General features: G+C 33.2%; 1 protein-coding gene across 1 annotated transcript; it reads right to left on the reverse strand.

Annotated features, from left to right (window-relative positions):
• Positions 1 to 18,760: 18,760 nt before the first annotated feature.
• On the reverse strand, positions 18,761 to 20,073 carry LOC149239597 (putative carboxylesterase 12). The gene has a single exon (XM_089373463.1). The coding sequence runs from the start codon at positions 20,056 to 20,058 to the stop codon at positions 18,946 to 18,948; it is 1,113 nt and encodes a 370-aa protein (XP_089229589.1). The 5' UTR covers positions 20,059 to 20,073; the 3' UTR covers positions 18,761 to 18,945.
• Between the last annotated feature and the right edge of the window lie 1,928 nt (positions 20,074 to 22,001).

Consider the following 22,001-nt stretch of genomic DNA (forward strand, 5'->3'; position numbering starts at 1 on the left):
TAACTAGAATAAGAAGAATCAATGCACAATACACATGAAAATACTTTCGGGAAAGCCTCAGCTAAAAACCCCACACTATTGTATTATCATACAAGGTGGAAATACATAGGAATTATATAAAGCCTTAGCTCTCACAGCTAGCCAGCTCTCAGTACAATCCTCACAGATGCTCACAGGAAATCTTGGCTTCTCTCTAGCCTTCCTCTATGCCCTCCAAGCTCCTATTTCCTTGTGCTATTCCTTGTGGATGATTCCTTGTTACCAAGTGGAAAACTAATTTACCAAGTGGATGATCATCCTCCAAAACTATGCAATCCTCAAGGATAAATCCTTGATTGCATGCATGAGTTTTCTCTTTGAGAAAACACATGCAGCTGATTGTACACTATCCTTGACTTTAATCTCAACTGGGTCTTTCTAAAAATAGACATGCATGAGTTTCTGATGAGGGAATCTTCAGTTAACTAGAGTAGCACTAGTTGAGTGCATGCATGCATCAACTGACTATTAACTCACTATTAGTTCCTCAAACAGTTTGAAACTAATTTAACTGGACTTAACTCGGTAAACTGAGTTAACTAATTAAAACTCAAATATAACTCAATCTTATCTCCTTAATTTAAGGGATAAATATTGCATGACTTCAGAAAGACGTCTAACTTGAATTTCTCCAACTAATTAATTTAAAATAAATTAATTAATTATTTCCAAGTAGCTGTTAAGACTAAATTCGATTTAATTCACAATTTAATTCAAGGACAAATTTAATTTGAATATTCTTGTTGCCATATTTCAACACTCCCTCTCAACAAGAAAGGGATTATCTGCCACCCCAATCCTGTCTCTATGGAACTCGAATTTACACTTTGACAATGCCTTTGCCAAAATGTCAGCATCTTGCTCCTCTGTCAAAATATACTGCAGCAACATGATCCTCCCATCATCAGCAGCTTGCTTTACCTTGTAAAGCCAACGAGAACTCACAACTGACTTGTTCTTTGGTCGCAGAACCACATCCCAAACATTGTTACGAACTATGTAGTCATGCTCGCCCACCATAACATCAACCCAAATCCACTGCTGCACTGCTTCCTCAAAGGAATATGGCTCAATCTGAACACATTCCCTAGAAAGGGCCAGGTATCTAGTGTACCTCTCAGGTGACCTCCTCTGTTTACGCTGAGAAGATGGTGCTCCCACATTCTCTCTTGCATCCTCCAACAATCTGTCAGCTTATCTTGTGCTCTTCCGTCCATCTCTGGAAGACTCTGCTTGAGTGGATGTCTCCACTCCTGGAACCTCTGCATGCAGCTTCTCCGCATCAATCTGAGGCTCCTCCTCCTTAGGAACCAATAGTTCCTCCATATCCTATAGTTGTAGCTCCCTCTCAAGGGAAACTCGCATGGCCTTCTGCTCATCAAAATTGAGATCTCTGTGAACCACTGTCCTCCGACTCGTAGACAAGTACACCCAATAGTTTTGAGGTGTATGAGTGTGCCCCATAAGTATCCCCAAATATACTGTCAGCTCAAGCTTTTTTTGTGCATCCTTTGTCACATGGAAATATGCCGATGAGCCAAAGATCCTGAAGTGACCCACATCTAGTCTCTTACCGGAGAACATTTCCTCTGGTGTCTTCATCCCAAGTATGCGATGTGGGCTTCTATTTTGCAAATAAACTGTTATGTTGCATGCCTTAACCCACAAGTGAAGTGGTAGGCCTTGGTCATGCAGCATTGCCCGTGCTACCCCTACAATAGTTGTGTTCTTCCTCTCAGTCACCCCATTCTGTTGTGGGTTATGAGCTGCCATCAACTCTCATTTAATTCCTTCCGCTGCACAGAAGTCCTTAAAATCTTGAGAGACATTCTCCACCGTTGTCGCTTCTCAAGGCCTTGATCTTCTTCCCTGACTCTTTCTCGACAAAAGCTTTGAACTCACAAAACTTAGTGAAGGTTTGGTCCTTCTTCTGCATGAAATAAATCCAGCATTTACGAGAATAGTCATCAATGAAAATCACATAATACCTTTGCTTTGTTGTGTATTCCATCGAGAATGGTCCACACACATCAGTATGAAATCGATCTAAGATAGCCTCTGCTCGACTGTCTCGATCATGAAAGGAAGACTTGGTGTAATTTCTCAAGGTACAACCTTTTCATGTGTCAATTTGCTCAAGTTTACCTTTAGGAAGTCCTGTAGATATCTGCTGCATTATATTTAAAGCCCCATGATGCAAATGGCCCAACCGCCTATGCCACAACTCGCCAATGTCTTGGCTTTGCACCAATTCTGCTTTTGTACTCAATGTTTCACAATCATCTACCTCTAGTTTATAGAGATTCTTCACCCGAATCCCTATCCTCTTGGTCTGACCCATGGCTATGTGTCTTAGGAACACCTTTCCTTTACTAAAGACAACATCGTAGCCTTTGTCCTCCAACATCGCGACTGATACCAAGTTCTTCTTCAATCCAGGCACATACATCACATCTATCAAGGTCAAAGGAGCTCCATGCTCCCTCTGAAAAGCAACTGTGCCCACTCCTGAAACACTATACCTTCCATCGTCACCCATCTCTATGCGCATCTTGAGGTCTTTCTCCTCCAAGGCACTGAATAAATTTTTATCACCGGTCATGTGGAATGAGGCTCCACTGTCAAGATACTAGACCCAACCCATCATTGATGACACCATGTATGCGATAAGGGTAAAGTCCATTTCGAACTAAGAGGCTAATGCCTCACCTTCCGATCCTTCTGAGGATCCCTTCTTGGACTCCTTCAATAGGCAATTAGTTGCATAATGTCCCATCTTGTGACAATTAAAACATCTTACTTTAGACATGTCACCATTCTTCCCTCCATGAGAAGAATTCGATTTGGAATGGGAAGCCTTCCCCTTCCCTTTCCTTGCTTTACTTGGTAAGGCCAGATTTTATTCATCATCATTCTTGGATGAAGAACCATCTTGTGTGCTCCTCCTAATCTCCTCCTGCATAAGATCTGACCACAGTCATTCCCAATCTGGTAGTTTCTCCCTTCCATTCATAGAGTCCTGGTAGTTATTCCAACTCTTTGGAAGGCCAAGGAGAGCGAGGCTCACCATATCATCATTGGCAGTAGTTATTCCCACACTGCCAAGCTCATCTCTGCAGGTGGTGAGCTTGTTCAAATATTTGGAAATAGTATCACCCTTCTCCATCTTGATTCTTCGAAGCTTATCCTTGAGCACCAATTTCCTCTAGTCACTACTTTTCTAGTAGAGGTCCTTCAATGTCTTCCACATTGAAAATGTAGTAACCTTCCCATGGAGACTCGAGACAATATGGTCTCGAACTCCCTCAACAATGATCTGTCTTGCCTTCGCCACAGACTTCTTCCACTCAGCCAACTCTTGTGCATTAGTTGAAGCTGGCTTTGGGATTTATTAATGAACAAATTCCTTCAAGCCATTGTCTTCTAATACAACCTCCATTCTATCTTTCCATGCTATGTAATTCAAGATACCTTCCAAGGAATACTCGAGTCTCAAGCCATAGAACGCCATTAGCCAACCTTGAAGTATGATATGAATTCGATTTTCACCTGCAACCCGGAACTTCAAACTTCAAATTCTCTTCTTAGTATACTGTTCATAGCTCTAATACCATGTAGAAAATATGTTGGTAGGTTAACCCGATAATGCAATATAAATCAAAGAAAAATACTATAACCTAATTCTACTATCAATTTGCAAGCTTAAAGATCGAGCTGAACAATATAACCAGAATAAGAAGAATCAATGCACAATACACATGAAAATATGTTGGGGAAAGCCTCAGCTAAAAACCCCACACTATTCTATTATCATACAAGGTGGAAATACATAGGAATTATAAAAAGCCTTAGCTCTCATAGCTAGCCAGCTCTCAGTACAATCCTCACAGATGCTCATAGGCAATCTTGGCTTCTCTGTAGCCTTCCTCTATGCCCTCCAAGCTCCTATTTCCTTGCATTGTTCCTTGTGGATGATTCTCTGTTACCAAGTGGAAAACTAATTTACCAGGTGGATGATCATCCTCCAAAACTGCGCAATCCTCAAGTATAAATCCTTGACTACATGCATGAGTTTTCTCTTTGAGTAAACACATGCAACTGATAGTACACTGTCCTTGACTTTAATCTCAACTGGGTCTTTCTCAAAATAGACATGCATGAGTTTCTAATGAAGGAATCTTCAGTTAACTAGAGTAGCACTAGTTGAGTGAATGCATCCATCAACTGACTATTAACTCACTATTATTTCCTCAAACAGTTTGGGACTAATTTAACTGGACTTAACTCAATAAACTGAGTTAACTAATTAAAACTCAAATATAACTCAATCTTATCTCCTTGATTTAAGGGATAACTCTTGCATGACTTCAGAAAGACTTCTAACTTGAATTTCTCCAACTAATTAATTTAAAATTAATTAATTAATTATATCCAAGTATTTGTTAAGACTAAATTCGATTTTAATTCAAGGACAAATTAAATTGGAATATTCTTGTTGCCATATTTCAACACGTGGCTTGTCATTCCATTTTGAAGATCTTATTGCTGACTATGATTTGATGAAATTTGATATCCTTTATTTCCAAGAAACAATGACAAATTCACCCCCATCAAACCAAACATTTGCAAAGAGATATAACTATATACAAGTCTTCCATCTACATGGGATTTTTACATGCTACACAAAAAATATCAAAATTGACAACCACTTCTCTTATACAACAAAATACATTGAATCAATAATTGCAACTTTTGATTTTGAAGAAAAAGCCATCACACTTGCAAATGCCTTTATCAATCCAAATAAAAAATTTGAAGAAGTCATTGATTTCATTAATTCCATTACCTAACATGCAACAAGAAAACATCCAATTGTGCTAGCTAGTGACTTCAAGTTGGACATGTTGCAAAATATCTATCAACAAAAAAAAACTAGGTTTATTTATGCAAAACAACAACTTCAATTTACATACAACAAAACCAACAACTGATTATGGCTCTATGCTTAATCGCTTTTGGACAAATTTCACACTATTTTCATTACTATAGCTTGATTGCTCGCTTAACTCATTTTTTCATTGTTCATATGCAGTGTTCCAAAGCATTTAAAGCTCATAGAAAATACAAATATTTGTAGATATCCACAATAGACATATGCAAAATTTTGAAAAAAATATTGGCACTTATATTCTTGGAATATTTGTAGCACCTTCTCAAGAATTTATTGGTTCCATTTATGAGTAGAACAATTTTTCAAAATAAACTTGTGTATATTCAAAGATCTAGTTACTAGAAAATCATATATAAAAATAGATGCAACATAGCTACAGTACACATGTCTCTGTCAATACATTACTTTGATTCCCAATTGTTATTTTGACATCAATCTAACACATAGATATCCTATAATATTAAACATTCAAAAATTATAGAATATTTAGCATTTTTACTCCCTCAGATAATGTTATCCAACAACCATTGTGTCATAATGGCCTAAAAAAAAACTTTCCACAAAAATCATTTTAAAAAAACCAGAAGTAAGAAATAACACAACTTGACACTTGTTCTTTGGTAAGCAAAGCTTTTGACATTGACAACTCCTAAATCAATTTCATGCCCTTTCAATTATCTTAACACATATTAACTAATAGACTTTTTACATCTTATAGTGCCAAACATGCTCACATACTCATATGATTTTGAGCAATATGCGAAAATAACTTTTGATATAATTATATTAGACTTCAACTAATTCATTTTCCTCTCTTGACAACAGGAAATTGACCCTACCTTGAGACAAAATGAAAAGTAGCAATACAACTTCCCAATTGCTCCATGAACAAACATCAAATGATTAAAATACAAAAAGGTAACATTGACTTTATTGACATTCATTCTTATAGATCAATTGGAATTTTATGAAACCTAGTGACATGGTTTCACATATGAATAGACAAAAGAGTGTGCAAACAACTTCATGTTCAATCATATAACTTTGCACAGGAGTGTTGAGAAATGGCAACAAGAAATTCCACTTTAATTTGTCCTTGAATTAAACTGAGAATTAGAATCGAATTCTATTCTCATAGCAACTTGTAAATAGTTAATTAAGTTTAATTAACTTAATTAGCTTAGGAATTTTGAGTTGGAGGTCTTTATGTAGTCATGTATATGTTCTCCCTAAGCTTTAGGGGTCCAGTATGAGTTTAAATTGAGTTGGAAATTAGATCTATCAATATACTGAGTTAAGTTCAGTTAAATTAGTTCTAAATTGTTTTTGGAACTAATATAGGACTAATAGTCTGTTGGTGCACTAATGCATCCACTAGTGCTACTCCAATTAATTGAAGATTTCCTCATGAGAAACTCATGCATGTCAGTTCAAAGAAAGACCCAATTGAGACTAGAGTGCAGGGACAATGTATTATTAGTGGTATGAATTTGTGAGTTGTATAGATCATGCATGCAATCAGGAACTAGACCTAGTTTGGATTGTGCAATTTTGGATGCACTGGATTCCCATTAATATGGGTTATTCAACCATAGGAATTGTGCAAGGAAATAGTGGCTTGGAGAGCTGCAGAATTGGCTAAGTGTTGGCCAAGGGCTTGCTTGTGAGCTAAGAGATTTGAGCATACTTGTGCGGAATTGTTCTAGTGAGAACAAGCTTTGTATCTTCACTCGTATTTTTGATATATGCAATACATATAGTGGGGTTTTGAGTAGTGGCTTTACCCAGATACATCATGTGTTATGTGCCATTGATTTATCTTCTTCTTGTTCTTATTGTTTTCATTGATCTATTGGCTTCCGCTGGTTGAAAGTAGAAGTAGATTCTTGTCCCGTGCTTTAGTAAATTGCACGAGCTTGTGAATCTACAGGATTTTCTACAAGGAGCACAAGCAAATTATCTTGAGGGTGATATACTCATAGTATATGGTCCAGGTCAGACCAAAAATTCCAATTCACCAGTCAAAGCACAACTTTTGCATGCAAACCTTGTGGACAAATATGGATAATTTACCATCATAGTGAACATAAGCAATAATCTTATAAATAAATTTCATGAGATTTTCTTTCTTGGAAATAGACTTTATATCAAAGAATGTTGGATAAGAAACAAAGACATCTATGAAATAAGAGATTCAAAATGCTACATGGTGTTACATGAAAATACTACAGTCCAAAAAATACCTCAAGTTTGCAAGAACCACAAATTGGCACTAGACACAATAATACAAAATATCATTGTGTCAACTAAAGCATATCGAGTTGGTTCTATTGCAGCTGCAATTATATAATGCCACAAAAACAATAGACAATTTGAACTGCATATCAAAGATGGTGAAACTGCAAATGATACAACAACTGTAAGTCTATCATTCTAGTAAATTGCTCCTTATTTTGTATTGCAAATCTATCAGCAACTATTGTAGTGATATTTCCTTTTGATAACAAATCATGTAGAAAAAATATTCTCCTTTGAAACTTTCTAAATTAGTTAATACTCATACTCATGGTATTTTCTAATGCACAACAACTACAATTGAATGAATACCACAAAGAACATTTCCTAGCCATAAAGCATCAGATAGCATAAAAAACACAGCACTCTATTTATTCAAAAACATTGTCAATAACGGCCCAAAAGGATGATAGGTGCTTCCATATGGAACAACAACATTCATTGATGTTCTCATTGACAATTGTGCAAAGGTGCATTTGTTGTCTCTCATCAAATCAAGAACACAAGTGTTTAACAATGCTTTCTCTTTTTTTCCATTTAATATACATTGTATTTCTCACCATACCATCATGGTACTCAATAATTACAAATGATTTTGAAACGAGTGCAAGGAATACTTAGAGAAAAAAATGCATTCACACCACCCTGTCAACGACTCTACAGTAAGTGTGTAGAAACCATGCTTCCAAATTCCTCGACTTGCACATCCTGTAAACAAGGTACAAAATATTTTTATTACCTCAATGTGGAATGCACGTTGAAAACACATGATGGAAAAATAGATTACGTTATGAAAATGCCACAAGTACACGAATATTGTTGAGTCATTGTTGAGAAAAAAAAATTAGCAATATCTCGAGAACATTTCATCTACAATTTGTGCCCTCAAAGCTTTATATCCAAGGGATTTCCACATTGACACTTGATAACATCATCATTGAAATCATGTCACTATAAACAATGATTCCAATATCATCAACAATTCTAGTTTCTCTACTATCAATGTATATGTCCTCATAAAATGCTTTGATTGATAGTATATTCCATTTTCTTGTAAAAAAAATTGAAATACATTATTCTTGCCCTGAAATTAGTTTTCTTTGACTAATATTTCTTTCATTTCTCATTGTCACAGGTTCTGTTCCAATTGTATATGAGCATATAGTTTTGATTACACTTCATCTTTATCAGTCCAACTACCAATGCCATGCATATCTAGTATGCAATTTTTGTTTATCACAAAATCGTGTACCTAATGTGTTCCTATTTACGGAAAAAAAAAAAAAAAAGGTGCAAATTTCTATAAGTTTAACAACACATACATTTTACTTATTTCTCTTTTCTTGTATTTTTTGCTAGTAACAATGTCATTTAAGTTGAGATAATTGAACTTTGAACTTCTATAATACTATCGTTTCTGCCTATTTTTATCTTTCTTTCTTCAAATTAGCTCTACTTGTCTAGTGCTTTAGAAAAATCAATATGTTAATTTTTTTGTACTTATTAGTCTTAATATCATTTTATAATGAAGTGATATTAACTCTAAAAGTGAATCAATAATAAATATATTAAATTTATATGTTCCTTACTTTCATTGTAGTATTTATTGCAACATTGTACAAAAAAAACAATCAAAGTGACATCGCCATCATATGACACTTGTCTACATTCTACATCAAATATTAGTACAACTAAATTTTACTTCACATTTTTTTTCTTTTTCATAGTACTTAATTGTAAGAAACACATTTCAAAGAGGTAAAAAACAACTCATTATTTTATTTTATAATATAATTTTCTAAAATATATCGTGTATCTTAATGATATGATTGTCATATATTTATAATATATTTAATTGTTTAATTTTGTTTGGTGTAGTTTAATTATTGGATGTTTTGTTTTTAATAAGTTTGATTATATAATTTTAAGTGAATTTGTGATTTATTGATGTGTTTTTAATTATATAAATAAATGTAATATTTTAAAAAGTTTTAGAACATTTAAATTATATAAATTATGGAAATTAATCTAAAATTTAAAAAATTTAAAGAATTCTCACAATTAAATTATTTCAAACTTTTCTTTACACTTTGACAAAAATGTAAATAACCCAAAGCCACATAAATATGATTTTCTCTTAATACAAAAATATTTTATGAGTTTTTAGACCGACGAGAGGAGAAATGCATGAAATCTGAAATGCATTTCAACATGAGGGACAGAATTAGGATTGAAGAGATGAAAGACATGGCCTTCACCTTCCATCATAACCAAATTAGCGTCTTTGCCTACCTTCTTTAAAGCTTTGTAGTACAAAATTCCACCATCTATCAGCAGATCCTTTTTTGGCACACATACAAGTACTTGACCATACACAATGGGGGAGAACAGGGTCCAACTGGGTCATAAATGGGGTGGTATTTATCTGCCCCCATAGGGAGAGTATTCTCCATATGGAATCCGTCAACTTATTAAAACTCTACACCTCCATCCCAGTGCCCGCTCTGCATCCAATTCAACTTAGATTAATGGAGAAATGTGGATAATTCTAAATTATTTTATTATTAGTCTCATTGTGCTTAATTTTAATTTTTTTATTTTTTTCATTAAGGCTTTGCGAAAAGTGTTTTTAGTGGATTGAGTTGTGAAAAAATTGGGAAATTTCTACTCTTCTTTCCCATAATGGCTAATCCTCTTACATAAACCTGTTCAAATGAGGTGAATAAGCTATATGGCTCCAATTATGTAAATTGAAAATTTAAATTGCAAACTTTGTTGGAAGGATACAAGGTGTGGTCCATAAACAGTGGAGAGGAAGGGAAGCCAAATGTCACTACAGGTGTAATAGATGCATCAGTTCAAGATTAGGAGAAGAGATAGAATAAGTTAAAAGTGTTGTTAAGGATGTTTGTGAAGGAAAATATCATTCCCCATATTCAAGATTGAAAGACCTCTAATGAAATGTGTGTTGGAAATAATACTGAGAGGGGCGGGGGGGTGAATTAGTATTATCAAGTCAATTATTTCCTTTTTTAAATCCAGATCATATACGCTACTTCAATTAGTGAAAACCGCGTATATACGCAACTACGTATAAGGAAACCCGCGTATACCATACAAACTTATAATTTACTTTATCTTACAGATGTTGATCATTAATCTGTGCATCAGAATCAAATAAACGGTAACCAGAAATAGTGAAACAGAGCAGAAGACAATCACACACAAGAACACAAGATATAAGGTGGAAACCCAATGTGGGTGAAAACCACCTGCTGCAATTCGTCTCTATCTTATTTTTAATTAGAAACTTCTTTTTACAATGATTCTGTACTGGTGCAGTCCTTTACCAGTATGCAGGCTACAACCTGCAGAGAGCTACAACCCTCTCTCGTTCTCCAGCTTCTCCTGGAAGGGAGCTACAACCCCCTTAGCTCTTGCACTAGCCAAGATACTAGTACGTAGGTGCTGGCCTACAGAAGGCTACAACCTTCTCTTTCTTCCAAGGACCACGTTTCATAAATTTTTAGACTGGATCCATGAACATCAATCAATCATCAAGAATTTCTGCATCAAACAATCTCCTTTTCACCAATTAGAACTGAATCAAGTAGACACTTCTTTGATAGCTGTACCCAAAACACAGTAACAGTAACCACACACCAAATTCTGAACCCAGAACACTGCAGCAATAAATAGAAGCAACTAGAACACAACTCAAGAGATGTATGCTACTTCAATAACCAGAAACCTACGTGCATACGCTTCTGTGTTTGAACCAACCTGTGTATACGCTGTTTTTACTCACAGAACCGGCGTGTATACGCGCCTTCGCCTCACTGAACCTACGTACAGATCTATAAAGGATAATTCACTCTTTCAAATATTCAGACATTAATTAACCCAGATTACCAGATTTATAGATCAAGCATGTGCCACATATAACGGATCAAAATCATACAAAGATACTATTATTCAAGCCTTAAGATTATGACCCATCAATAGAACTTATCCTTCTCTTTGCGCTCAGGTTCCTCCTTCATTCAGATCTAGATCTGCACCATAACCAATCACCAATATTCCAGATCTAGCACTTTATCAGATATTCAATAATTCAGATGATCAATTGCCAAATGATCTCCTTCCTCTTTTATAGTCTTAGGCCTTTCACAATACCATGGTCCAAAACCATAACAAAACAATACCATGGACCCAATACTTGGGATCAATACTTCTGACGAGATACCATGGCCCAAAACCATAGGTTCAAATACCAAGGACTGAATACCACGCTCCAAAAATAAGTTCTCCCACATGTACGCGCTTTTCCTTGCGTGAAAGTGCATGTATACGCATACGCGACTTCGGAACATCTAACCCACGTGTATACGCGGCTTCGTCAAGGTTAACCTGCGTATATATCTTTTTCTTCTTTTTGAGTGCCTAAACTGTGATCTGTCACCAGAGTGAGTTGCCATCAAGGACAACACCTGTGCCATAGCTCCAAACCTATGCCATAATGCCAACAATGTGGAATACACAAAGACTTGTATGAGTCCAAAAATACAAAGGGGGTCCTCCCTTTGAAAAGCAAGGTCCTCTCCATTAAGATGGAAGAAAATGAAACCATTAGTAATTTTATTTTAAAAATTAAAGATTTGAATGATAAGCAGGGAGACATAAGAGAATTTGTATCTAACATTGATCTTGTAACTATAAATTTAAATTGAATGTTAGATGAATACTAGATGTTCATTACAGGTCTTACAACAAGGGAGAAAGCTCCCAATTTTGATGAGTTAGAAGGTATATTAATGCGGGAGGAAGAACTATGAAGAAATATAAGGCCTCAAAATTCAAATTCGACATTGATGGTGAAGGGAAACCAACCTTCTAAGGGAAATCCATGAGAAGGAAAAAAATGAGGAAAGCCACCACAAATAAAGTAATCATTTGGAAAACCATCTTATACAAAGCCTCAAAAAGGCATGATATCTTCTAAGGATGATGTTAGAATGAAATTTTAAAAAGGTGGAAAACCTCAACATCATTCTAGAGATTATTTTAAAAGAAATAATGATGAATCTATATATAGAAATATAAGGCACAAAGGTCATTTTGTTGATGGAGGAGAAGTTATGAATAATGACTTTATGAATCTTCGATTATTTATTTCAAATGATGCACTATATGTTGAAACTGATAATTCAAATGCATGGTTTGTTGACTATGGAGCCTCTATTCACATGTTTTACAATAAAAATTGGTTTGAAATTTTCCATGAAACCAACAATGGTGCAAATATATATCTTGGTGATGGTCATTCATACTAGATTAAAGGGCGTGGTGATGTGCCCGTAACATTACCAAATGGTTGTTTTAAACAGATTCATACTGTAATGTATGTATTGCGACATTAAGAATAATTTAATCTATGTTTCTACCATAACAAATCAGAATTTAAAGGAAGAATTTGTGAAGTCGCACTCTGGTGAAAGACGTGCAAGACCACTTCAAGGTTGTTTCCAGAGGTGTGAGATTTGAAGGCTTATATAGGCTATATGTGAGAAGAAAAAATCATCAAGTATTAGAGCCCACAACCATGACAACAAAAGCTCTTTGGCACCAAAGGTATGACCACCTTAATTATCATGACTTGTTTCTACTTCAAAAAAGAAAATGGTAGAGGGACTTCCATTATTAAAGAAAGAATATTTTGCATGTGAAGGGTGTGCATTAGGGAAAATGCATAGGAAGGATTCCCTACTCATATATGTGTATATATATATATATATATATATATATATATAGATATATATAAGAGATGTTCTTGAACTTATGCATACCGATGTGTGTGCACCTACGTAGACTAGATCATTAGGAGGAGCATATTATTTCTTGAACTTTATTGATGATTGCACAAAATATACATGGGTTCTATTTATGACAAAGGAGAGTGATGTATTTGAATATTTCAAAGAATTTAAAAACTTAGTTGAGAATCAAACAAGAAAATACATAAAGATCCTTTGATCTAATCAAGGAGGAGAATATAGATTAGGTGCATTTGTTAAGTACAGTAAATCCCATGGTATTGTACAACAGTTCACGGTACCACATAATCCATAGAAAAATGGAGTAGCTAAAAGAAATAACAAATCCTTAGTGGAATGTGCAATGAGCATGATGAAAGGTAAAATCTTGTTAATGACTTTAGGTTGCAGCTATTAGTTGTTGTCTATTTAAAAAATAGAAGTCCAACAAAAATTTTAAACCATAAAACTCTATTTGAAGCTCTTTATGGTTATAAAACAACAATAAACCATTTAAGAATATTTGGAAGCAAATCCTTCTCTCATGTTCCAAAAGAAGATAGGAGAAAACTTGGTGCAGAAGTTTCAAGTTATTTTTATTGGTCACTTTTTGACCTCAAGGCATACAAGATGTTTGATCCCCTACACATAATTTATTTTTAAGTATAGATGTTTTCTTTCATGAACACGCAGATGAACACCATAGGGAGGATAGCTATGATGCATGGCATATTCCTTATAAGTTTGATGATGTCAAAGAAGAATTTAATCACAAATAGGAGTAGAAACAAGAGGAAGAATCTAGTGACATGGACACCTCAAGTAGTGAAAGCACACACCTAGACGGGGAGATGAGTCACCATAAAGTAAGAGAAGGGATAAAAGAATTGAACTACTGGGAAGGTCTTTATAGCAGATTCAACCACCTGTAAGATATAAAGACTATGCCTTGATGACTAAAGTGATGAATTTCATAGAACCTTTGAAGTTCAAAGAAGCTAATGAACATGTATAATGGAAAAATGCAATGAAGGAAGAATATGATTCAATAATAAGAAATGATACTGAGGAATTAACTAAATTTCCCAAAAATAAAGTACCCATAGGATGCAAATGGTTGTTCAAACTCAAATTTAAAGTTGATGGGAGAGTGGATAAACACAAAGCTAGATTGGTTGTTAAAGGTTATTCACAAAAGGAGGGAATTTGTTATGGTGAAACCTTTGCACTTGTAGCTTAGTAAATTAAATACAATCAGATTGATGATTTCTTTAGCCAGAAAACAGAAATGGAAACTTCATTAGCTAAATGTTAAGTTTTCCTTCTTGAATGGGGCATTAAAAGAAGAAGTATATCTTGTTTAGCCATAAGGGCTTGTTAAAAAGGGTCAAGAACACCTTGTTTCTAAACTAGAGAAAGCTTTATGTGGGTTGAAACAGGCACCAAGATCATGGCATGAAGATATTGATTATTTCTTTCTTTAGAAGGGTTTTATGAAAATTCAAAGTGATCCTAATTTATATATCAAAACATATTAGAAGGGGCATTTTGTTTTGATTTCTCTGTATGTTGATGATCCTATAATAATAAGAAATGCTTCTAAATTGATTGACAAAGTTAAGAGGCAGTTGTCACAGGTGTTTAAAGTGAAATACCTTGGTGAATTACATTATTGTTTAGGTCTTGAGGTATGGAGAGAAGCTAGATAGACTTTGGTTACATAGAGTAAATATATTAGAGAGACAATCAAAAGGTTCAAAATGGATCAATGTAAATCATAGTCAACACCTTTAGAAAAGAGTGGCAAACTCTACAATGATGATGGCATAAGAGAGGTGGATGACAATTGTATTGTTAATTAGTGGGAAGCCTAAACTCTCCCACTACAACCAGGATTGATATTGCATATTTAGGATTTTGGGTTAGTTCATGGCAAGGCCTCTTGAAAGCCATTGGAAAGTAGCAAAGAGGGTCCTTTGATATCTTAAGACCACTGTTAATTATGATATTAAATATAATGATGCTTTTGATGTTGAGTTGGCGGGTTATTTTGATTCAGATTGGGTTGGGAATCCTGATGAAAGAAAATCAACTTTAGGATATGTATTCAACATTGGATTCAGGATCATGGCATGAAACAACAAAAAATAATAAATTGTTTCTTATCATGATCTCAAGCATAATATGAAACTTTATGTAGTGCTACATGTGAAGCAGTTTGGTTGTGATGAATTCTTGAAGATGTTGGAGAAGTACATAAGACATAAAAAATTATCAAGTGTGACAATCAAATCTCCATCAAATTGGCCAACAATATTGTGTACCATGCAAGATCAAAACATAATGAGACTCATTACCATTTTGTTAGGGAAAAGATGCAGTCTAAAGAAATTACTTTAATTTATTGTAATACCAACAATAATGTAGTTGACATATTTACAAAGACGATTGGAAAGGAAAAGTATGAATCATTTAGAACTATGTTAGGTGTGTAGAAAACACATTTCTCCAGTAAGGATGTGGGGGGTGGTTGGTTTTTAATAATGGAGAAATGTGGAGAATTCTAGATTATTTTATTGTTAGACTCTTGATGTATCTCATTAAGTTTGTGGGTTTTAATTACGTTCTAGATCCTATTTATGAGGAGGTTTTTGAAACTCCTCAACTAATTTGTAATAAAATAAATGTATATGTTTTCACATTGAATTAATAAATTTGTGAGTGTAGGTAGTCCTCAGGTTGAGCTTGTCCTAATTATGTGTATTTATTCTTATGTGTCAAAGAAGGGGTGAACCAAAATGGCCCCTTAGAAACATATGCAATCCCATTTCTTTCCACATGCAAGGATTCCCACCTAATGCACAATGTTTTCTTCGGCACTATCACCTGCTAAGAAGACCACATTGAAAATTGTGTGTGAAGTGAGCCACAGATCCATAGGCACCTTTTACAGTGCCATTGTTGGGAAATCAATCAATTCAATAACACTGAAACACACATCATAAGTAGCAGGGAGGCAATGCTTAGGAGCTCTTCGATACTCCATCAATATACAAATCACCTTAGCTTCTATAGCCACTTATTGAGATAATTCTAATACAAAAGTGAAGCAACAAATTTGATTCAGAAACCCCCTATGTGAATGTACACAAGCACTAGGACTCTACCTTTTCCATCCCTGGCCTCTAGTGCGAGGGAGGTAGAGACAAACGAAGACGCATGTTTGAGGATCAATCACTATGTTTTCGGATGCCACTCCTTGATATTACAACCTAATATGAAGGAGATATAAAAAGTCTCTCTCATTTTCAGCCATACATAAAATATTTCGATATCCATAAAGTAACATAATTTTATAACAAATTTAGAGGGAAAACAAGTAATAAAAATTTCATATTTTTTCTTTTAAATGTCAAAAATATATAATTCTTAATTTTACAATAAAGAACTTAAATAAATTATTCAAATATCAAAGTCAATTAATTTATATTAATATCAACTTCATAGAGAGGGACCATAGTAAAATATTTCAATCCACAAAGAGAATAAGTAATTGAATGTTAAAAAAAAATAATAATAAATAAATAAATAATTGATAAGAATAATAAAAGGGATGTGTAATTCACTTAAATTTTTAATATAAAATTAATATGTTACATTTAAAATAATAATAATAATAATAAAATTCAGTGTAGGTCATAAATAAAAAACTTCAATATGTAGGGTTAATTTTTTTTAACATGCATTCAAAAATATATTAATAACATAAAATCGTTTTAGTGTATACAATGTAGTTTATAAATAAAATATCTCACTATACTATATGATATAAAGCAATTGGAAAAAATAATTCTTATGGCAAATAATCTTACTATTTTACATTTTAGCCCATTTTCATGTATATGGTTTTAGTTAGTTTTGTCTAAAATACTACAAAGATTTGTTAGAATTGCAAGTTTAAGTTGTGTAGATTACATAATCCAAATAAACAAGTGAATTTTAAAGGCATTAAATCCATTTATACATTCAAAAATGCAATTTAAATCATGTGTGAGAGAGAGACCACTATCTATGAAGCACTAAGCATTGGGAGAGATCAAATATCTAGAGATGCAAACATTTTTTTTTCAAGTTTTACACTATAATAGTGGTGGTTTGCACCTCAAAAGTTTTCATCCTTCTCGAAGCTTGCTAGATCTATGGTTAATATAGATCTATGCTAGTCAAATACCATGGTTAATATAGATCTATGCTAGTCAACTATCGTCAACCATGGTCAACAATAATCAATCATAATTGATCATAGTCAACTATACTTAAATGTGGACAACCATGGTCATCCATAAACAACCATATATTAAGCAGTTTTAACCTACATGGACTTAATCCCTCAACATCTATGATAAATAGAGTGTTAAATGAATTTATGTTCATTTTTTATATATATGTCACATGTCAACTTGATATTGAACATTAAATGAATTTATGTTTATTTTTTATATATATGCCACATGTCAATTTCATACCGAGCATGAAAAGAATTAAGCATCTGCCTCACACTAAGTAGTACAACATTAAATATTTGACCATAATTTTTTTAGTTTCAATTACTTTATTTATTGATATTAAAATAATTTATTTATAGTTTACTATTGATTTTTTTAACCATGGAAATTGACTCCCATTTTATTATGGAGATTTAAACTTACAAATAAAAACCCATGTTCCTATAACACATGTTCATATCACATTTTTTAATTAATCAATTTAACTAAAGCAAAAAAACATAACTACTTTAGAAATAAATTTCACCCTTTAATTTGTGACTATTATTAATAATAATTTAAAATATTCCATGAAAACTAAATCATTATCATTCAATAATTAAATTAAAATAATAAAAAGCTTAATTCAAATAAACATAATTAATATAAATATATTTTATTTAAATCAAAAAATTATTATTAATTTTTTTTTTAAAATTATTTATATTTTATATTATATATTTTTTAACTAATCTTAACATCAAATCTTCTTCTCCATACCACGGAATTGTAAAAACATTTCAAAATTCATTATTTTATTTATTATATAATTTTCTAAAAGATAAGGTGTACTGGAATGACATGGTTGTCTTTTCTAAAAGATATGGTGTATTAGAATGACATGACTGTCTTGAAAAAGATATGGTGTATTAGAATGATATGACCATTACATATTTGTAATATATTTTTAATTATACAATTCAGTTTGATATTGGTTTTTTTAAGTTGGAAGTAAATTTGATATTTATTTATTTAAAATGTGTTTTTAAATATATAAATAAATTTCTATTTTACAAATTTAGTTATATATTTAAAATTAAAAAAAAAAATAATAATTAAATTATTTTATACCGTAGTCTCATTCGTGTTTACATTTTTAATTAAAAAAAATTATAATTAAAGTTAAAATAATCTATAGTCATATGATTAGGATAATAAAAAAAAATTTACAAATTAGTTTGGAAAATAATAAAAATTATGGCAATATAATGATAAATTTGAGCAGAATTTTTTGAAAATTTAGGTAATAGCGGTCAAACTTTAGAATTTTGAATGCCCTGAAATTTTTTAATGATGCTGAATCCATTTCCATCATTAAAAAATAATTCAAACACTCAAACATTAAAATTTTTATTTTCTTTTTACCAAATTCCAACCCAAAATATAACATCCAAACTAATTTATAGCCTAAACAACTAATTTGTTTATTCTTTTTACACTTTACAGCAAAAACACTTAAATAACCCAAAACCACATATCTAGGATTTGCTCTTTATACGGAAAGATTCCGTGAGCTGTTAGACTAATCAGAGGAGAAATGCATGAAATCCGAAATGCGTTTCAACATGAGAGGCGCATTCTCAGAATTGGGATTGATGAGATGGAACACGTGGCCTTCGCCTTCCGTCGTCACCAAATCGGCATCTTTGCCTGCCTTCTTTAAACCTTCGTAGTACGAAACAGCGCGAACTGTCAGCAGATCCTTCTCTGCCACGAATACAACCATTCGTTCGTACACCAGAGTCGACAGATGAGGAGAACAGGGTCCCATTGGGTTAGAAAAGGGGTGGTCCATATCGGCTCCTGCAGGGAGGGCGATGCTCCATAGTGCATACGACAACTTTTTAAAATCCTCCACCACCGCCCCCGTGCCTTCGATTCGTTCTTCTGCGTCAAAGAAGGGGTGAACCAGAATGGCCCCTTGGAAACGCAGGCCATCCCAATTCCTTCCACTCGCAAGTATTCCCAACTGATGCACGATGTTGCCTCCCGCACTGTCACCTGCCACGAACACCTTGCTAAAATCTGCGTGCGAAGCGAGCCACGGTTCCACAGACACCCCATCCAGCGCCTCTGCTTGACGGTCAAGCCATTCAAGAACACTGAAACAATCGTCATAAGCCGCAGGGAGGCGATGCTCAGGAGTTCTCCGGTACTCCACCGATGTACAAATCACCTTGGCTTCTGTAGCCACTTTATTAAGATAACTGTGATACACAGGTGAAGCAGCGGATTCGACGCAGAAACCCCCTCCGTGAACATAAACAAGCAGTGGCAATTTTTCTTTTCCGTCTGTCACATGGAGACGAGGGAGGTAGAGACGGATGAAGACACCTGTTTCAGCATCGATGACCACGTCTTTGGATGCCACTCCTTGCAAATCATGAGATTCGAGCTCTGGTGAAGGGGGAACCGTACCATGATCGAATACGCGTTCAACCGCTCCATCTTCATAGATTCTCAAAACACCAGGAATGTCAACAACGATAGATAAGCGCGACGACGACTCCATAGGTGTTGGGCCGTGGGCGATGGGCAAAAAAAAGTACGCGAGGTCGAAAAAATTCCCGCAGACACGCAGTTCCAATTTCGAAAGCCCGGGCACATTGTATTTAAAACTGCGGATACCATCCATTGTTGACCAGGGTTACGGAATTGAAATGCAAAGTGGGCCCACAGACGTTGCGCATAATCACTAAATTTAATGAAGTTTAATGAAGGACTGCGACGCTCCTCCACTGATTCATGCACCAAAGAAGTATCGACAACGACAGTTCACTAATTGTCTACTCCACGTGCCTAGGCACTGACGTTCCGGTCAAAGGAGGTGGCTTTTTGGCTTTGTCAGGTTGCTGGGTGATGTGGTTCGCGTGTTGTTTAAATTATATTTTTAAATGTAAATGTACAAATAAATATATTTGATGTATATATATGATACATCAAATGACTTCCTAACTCCGACTTATCTTGTACATATAATACATGATACACTAAATACACATGTATAATACACTAAATTGTGAGGTTCTGGTTGATATTTGTTTTAATATTTTATGCTTTTTATTAGTTGATATTTTATGTTTTTTATTAGTTGAGGGCTAACAAATTGTATAATGTTCACTTACATCTTCACTTTTTCATCTCTCATTAAAATAGACAATAAATCAACAACAAATTACTTCCTAATTCCTACTTATCTTGCGCATATAAATATATGATACACTAAATTGTGATGTTCTTGTTCATATTTGTTTTAATATTATTATATTTTTTTTATTATGTAATCCATTTTATTATTGATTTTATATTAATTAATTTTTTAACTATAATATTTGCATTTATTATATTATGTTATATTAGCAAAATATGTTATTTATTTTTTTCAATTATTAAATTTCATTTATTTACTATATTGCTAGTGGATAGATTAAAGTGTTCTCAACCTTGCAAGTAAGATTCTGATTTTTTTTAAGGTGGGAAAACTAATTTTTAAAGCCAAAAGAACTTTATTTTTAGAGTTTTGAAGATTATTATTTATGAAAAAAAAAATCCAAAAAATATTAAAGCATTTGGTTGATATTTAATATAGTTAGACCATCCATAATATATATATTTATAATAAATCATAATATATATTAGTAAGTATATATTAATTATTAATATATATTTTTAATATATAATTAGTGTTATTATATATTTATAATTTATAATTTTAATTAACTAATATTAAAATATAAAAAGTCACTATATTAATTTTAATATCACTAATTAATTAATTTATAATTTAATAATAATATAATATCAAATAAGACTATTTTTGTGAGATTTTGTTAAGTTTTCTGATTTTATGACTGTATAAAGGTGGAATAACTAATTTTTAAAGTCAAAAGAACTTTATTTTTATAGAGTTTGAAGATTATTATTTAGAAAAAAAAAAACACAAGAAACCAAAAATATTAAAGCATTTGGTTGATATTTAATATAGTTAGACCATACATAATATATATTTATAATAAATCATAATTATAGGTCGTTGCCTCCTCGGTTAGTCTTCCTCCCTTGTCGAAGCCTAGTCCTCCCTCGCCGAAGCCTGGTCTAGGTTCTGGTTCTAATTCTGTTGTAAACCTTCCTAATAATAATAATAATAAGTATCACAAAATTAATAATAAAAATAATAATATTAATATTAATATTGAACATAGTTATGATTATGATTTTTCTAATACTATTAGTATTATCAATAAGAAATATATTAATAATAATAATAATAAGTATCACAATATTAATAATAACATTAGTTATGGTAAGACCATTAATTACAATTATGATAATAATGACATTATTAGTAATAGATAAAATCACAATAAGAATAAGAATAATAGTAATAATGATAATATTCCCCCTCTTTCTCGTTCTAATAAGGTTGTCAATCTTTCTAGTTTCTCATTTCCCCCTTTCGTCTTTAATCTTCTGGGTAAAGGTTTAAATTTCACCCTAGCCCCTAAAAAGATCCCGGTAGAAGACATTATATGCGACATTGAGTCTAGGATCAAGGGCTTACCCAATAATATTAAGGAC

Source organism: Pinus tabuliformis, chromosome 8 (genome assembly GCF_031772625.1).
Source record: "Pinus tabuliformis cultivar Carrire ecotype Pingquan chromosome 8, CPIR1, whole genome shotgun sequence".
Taxonomy (NCBI): Eukaryota; Viridiplantae; Streptophyta; class Pinopsida; order Pinales; family Pinaceae; genus Pinus; species Pinus tabuliformis.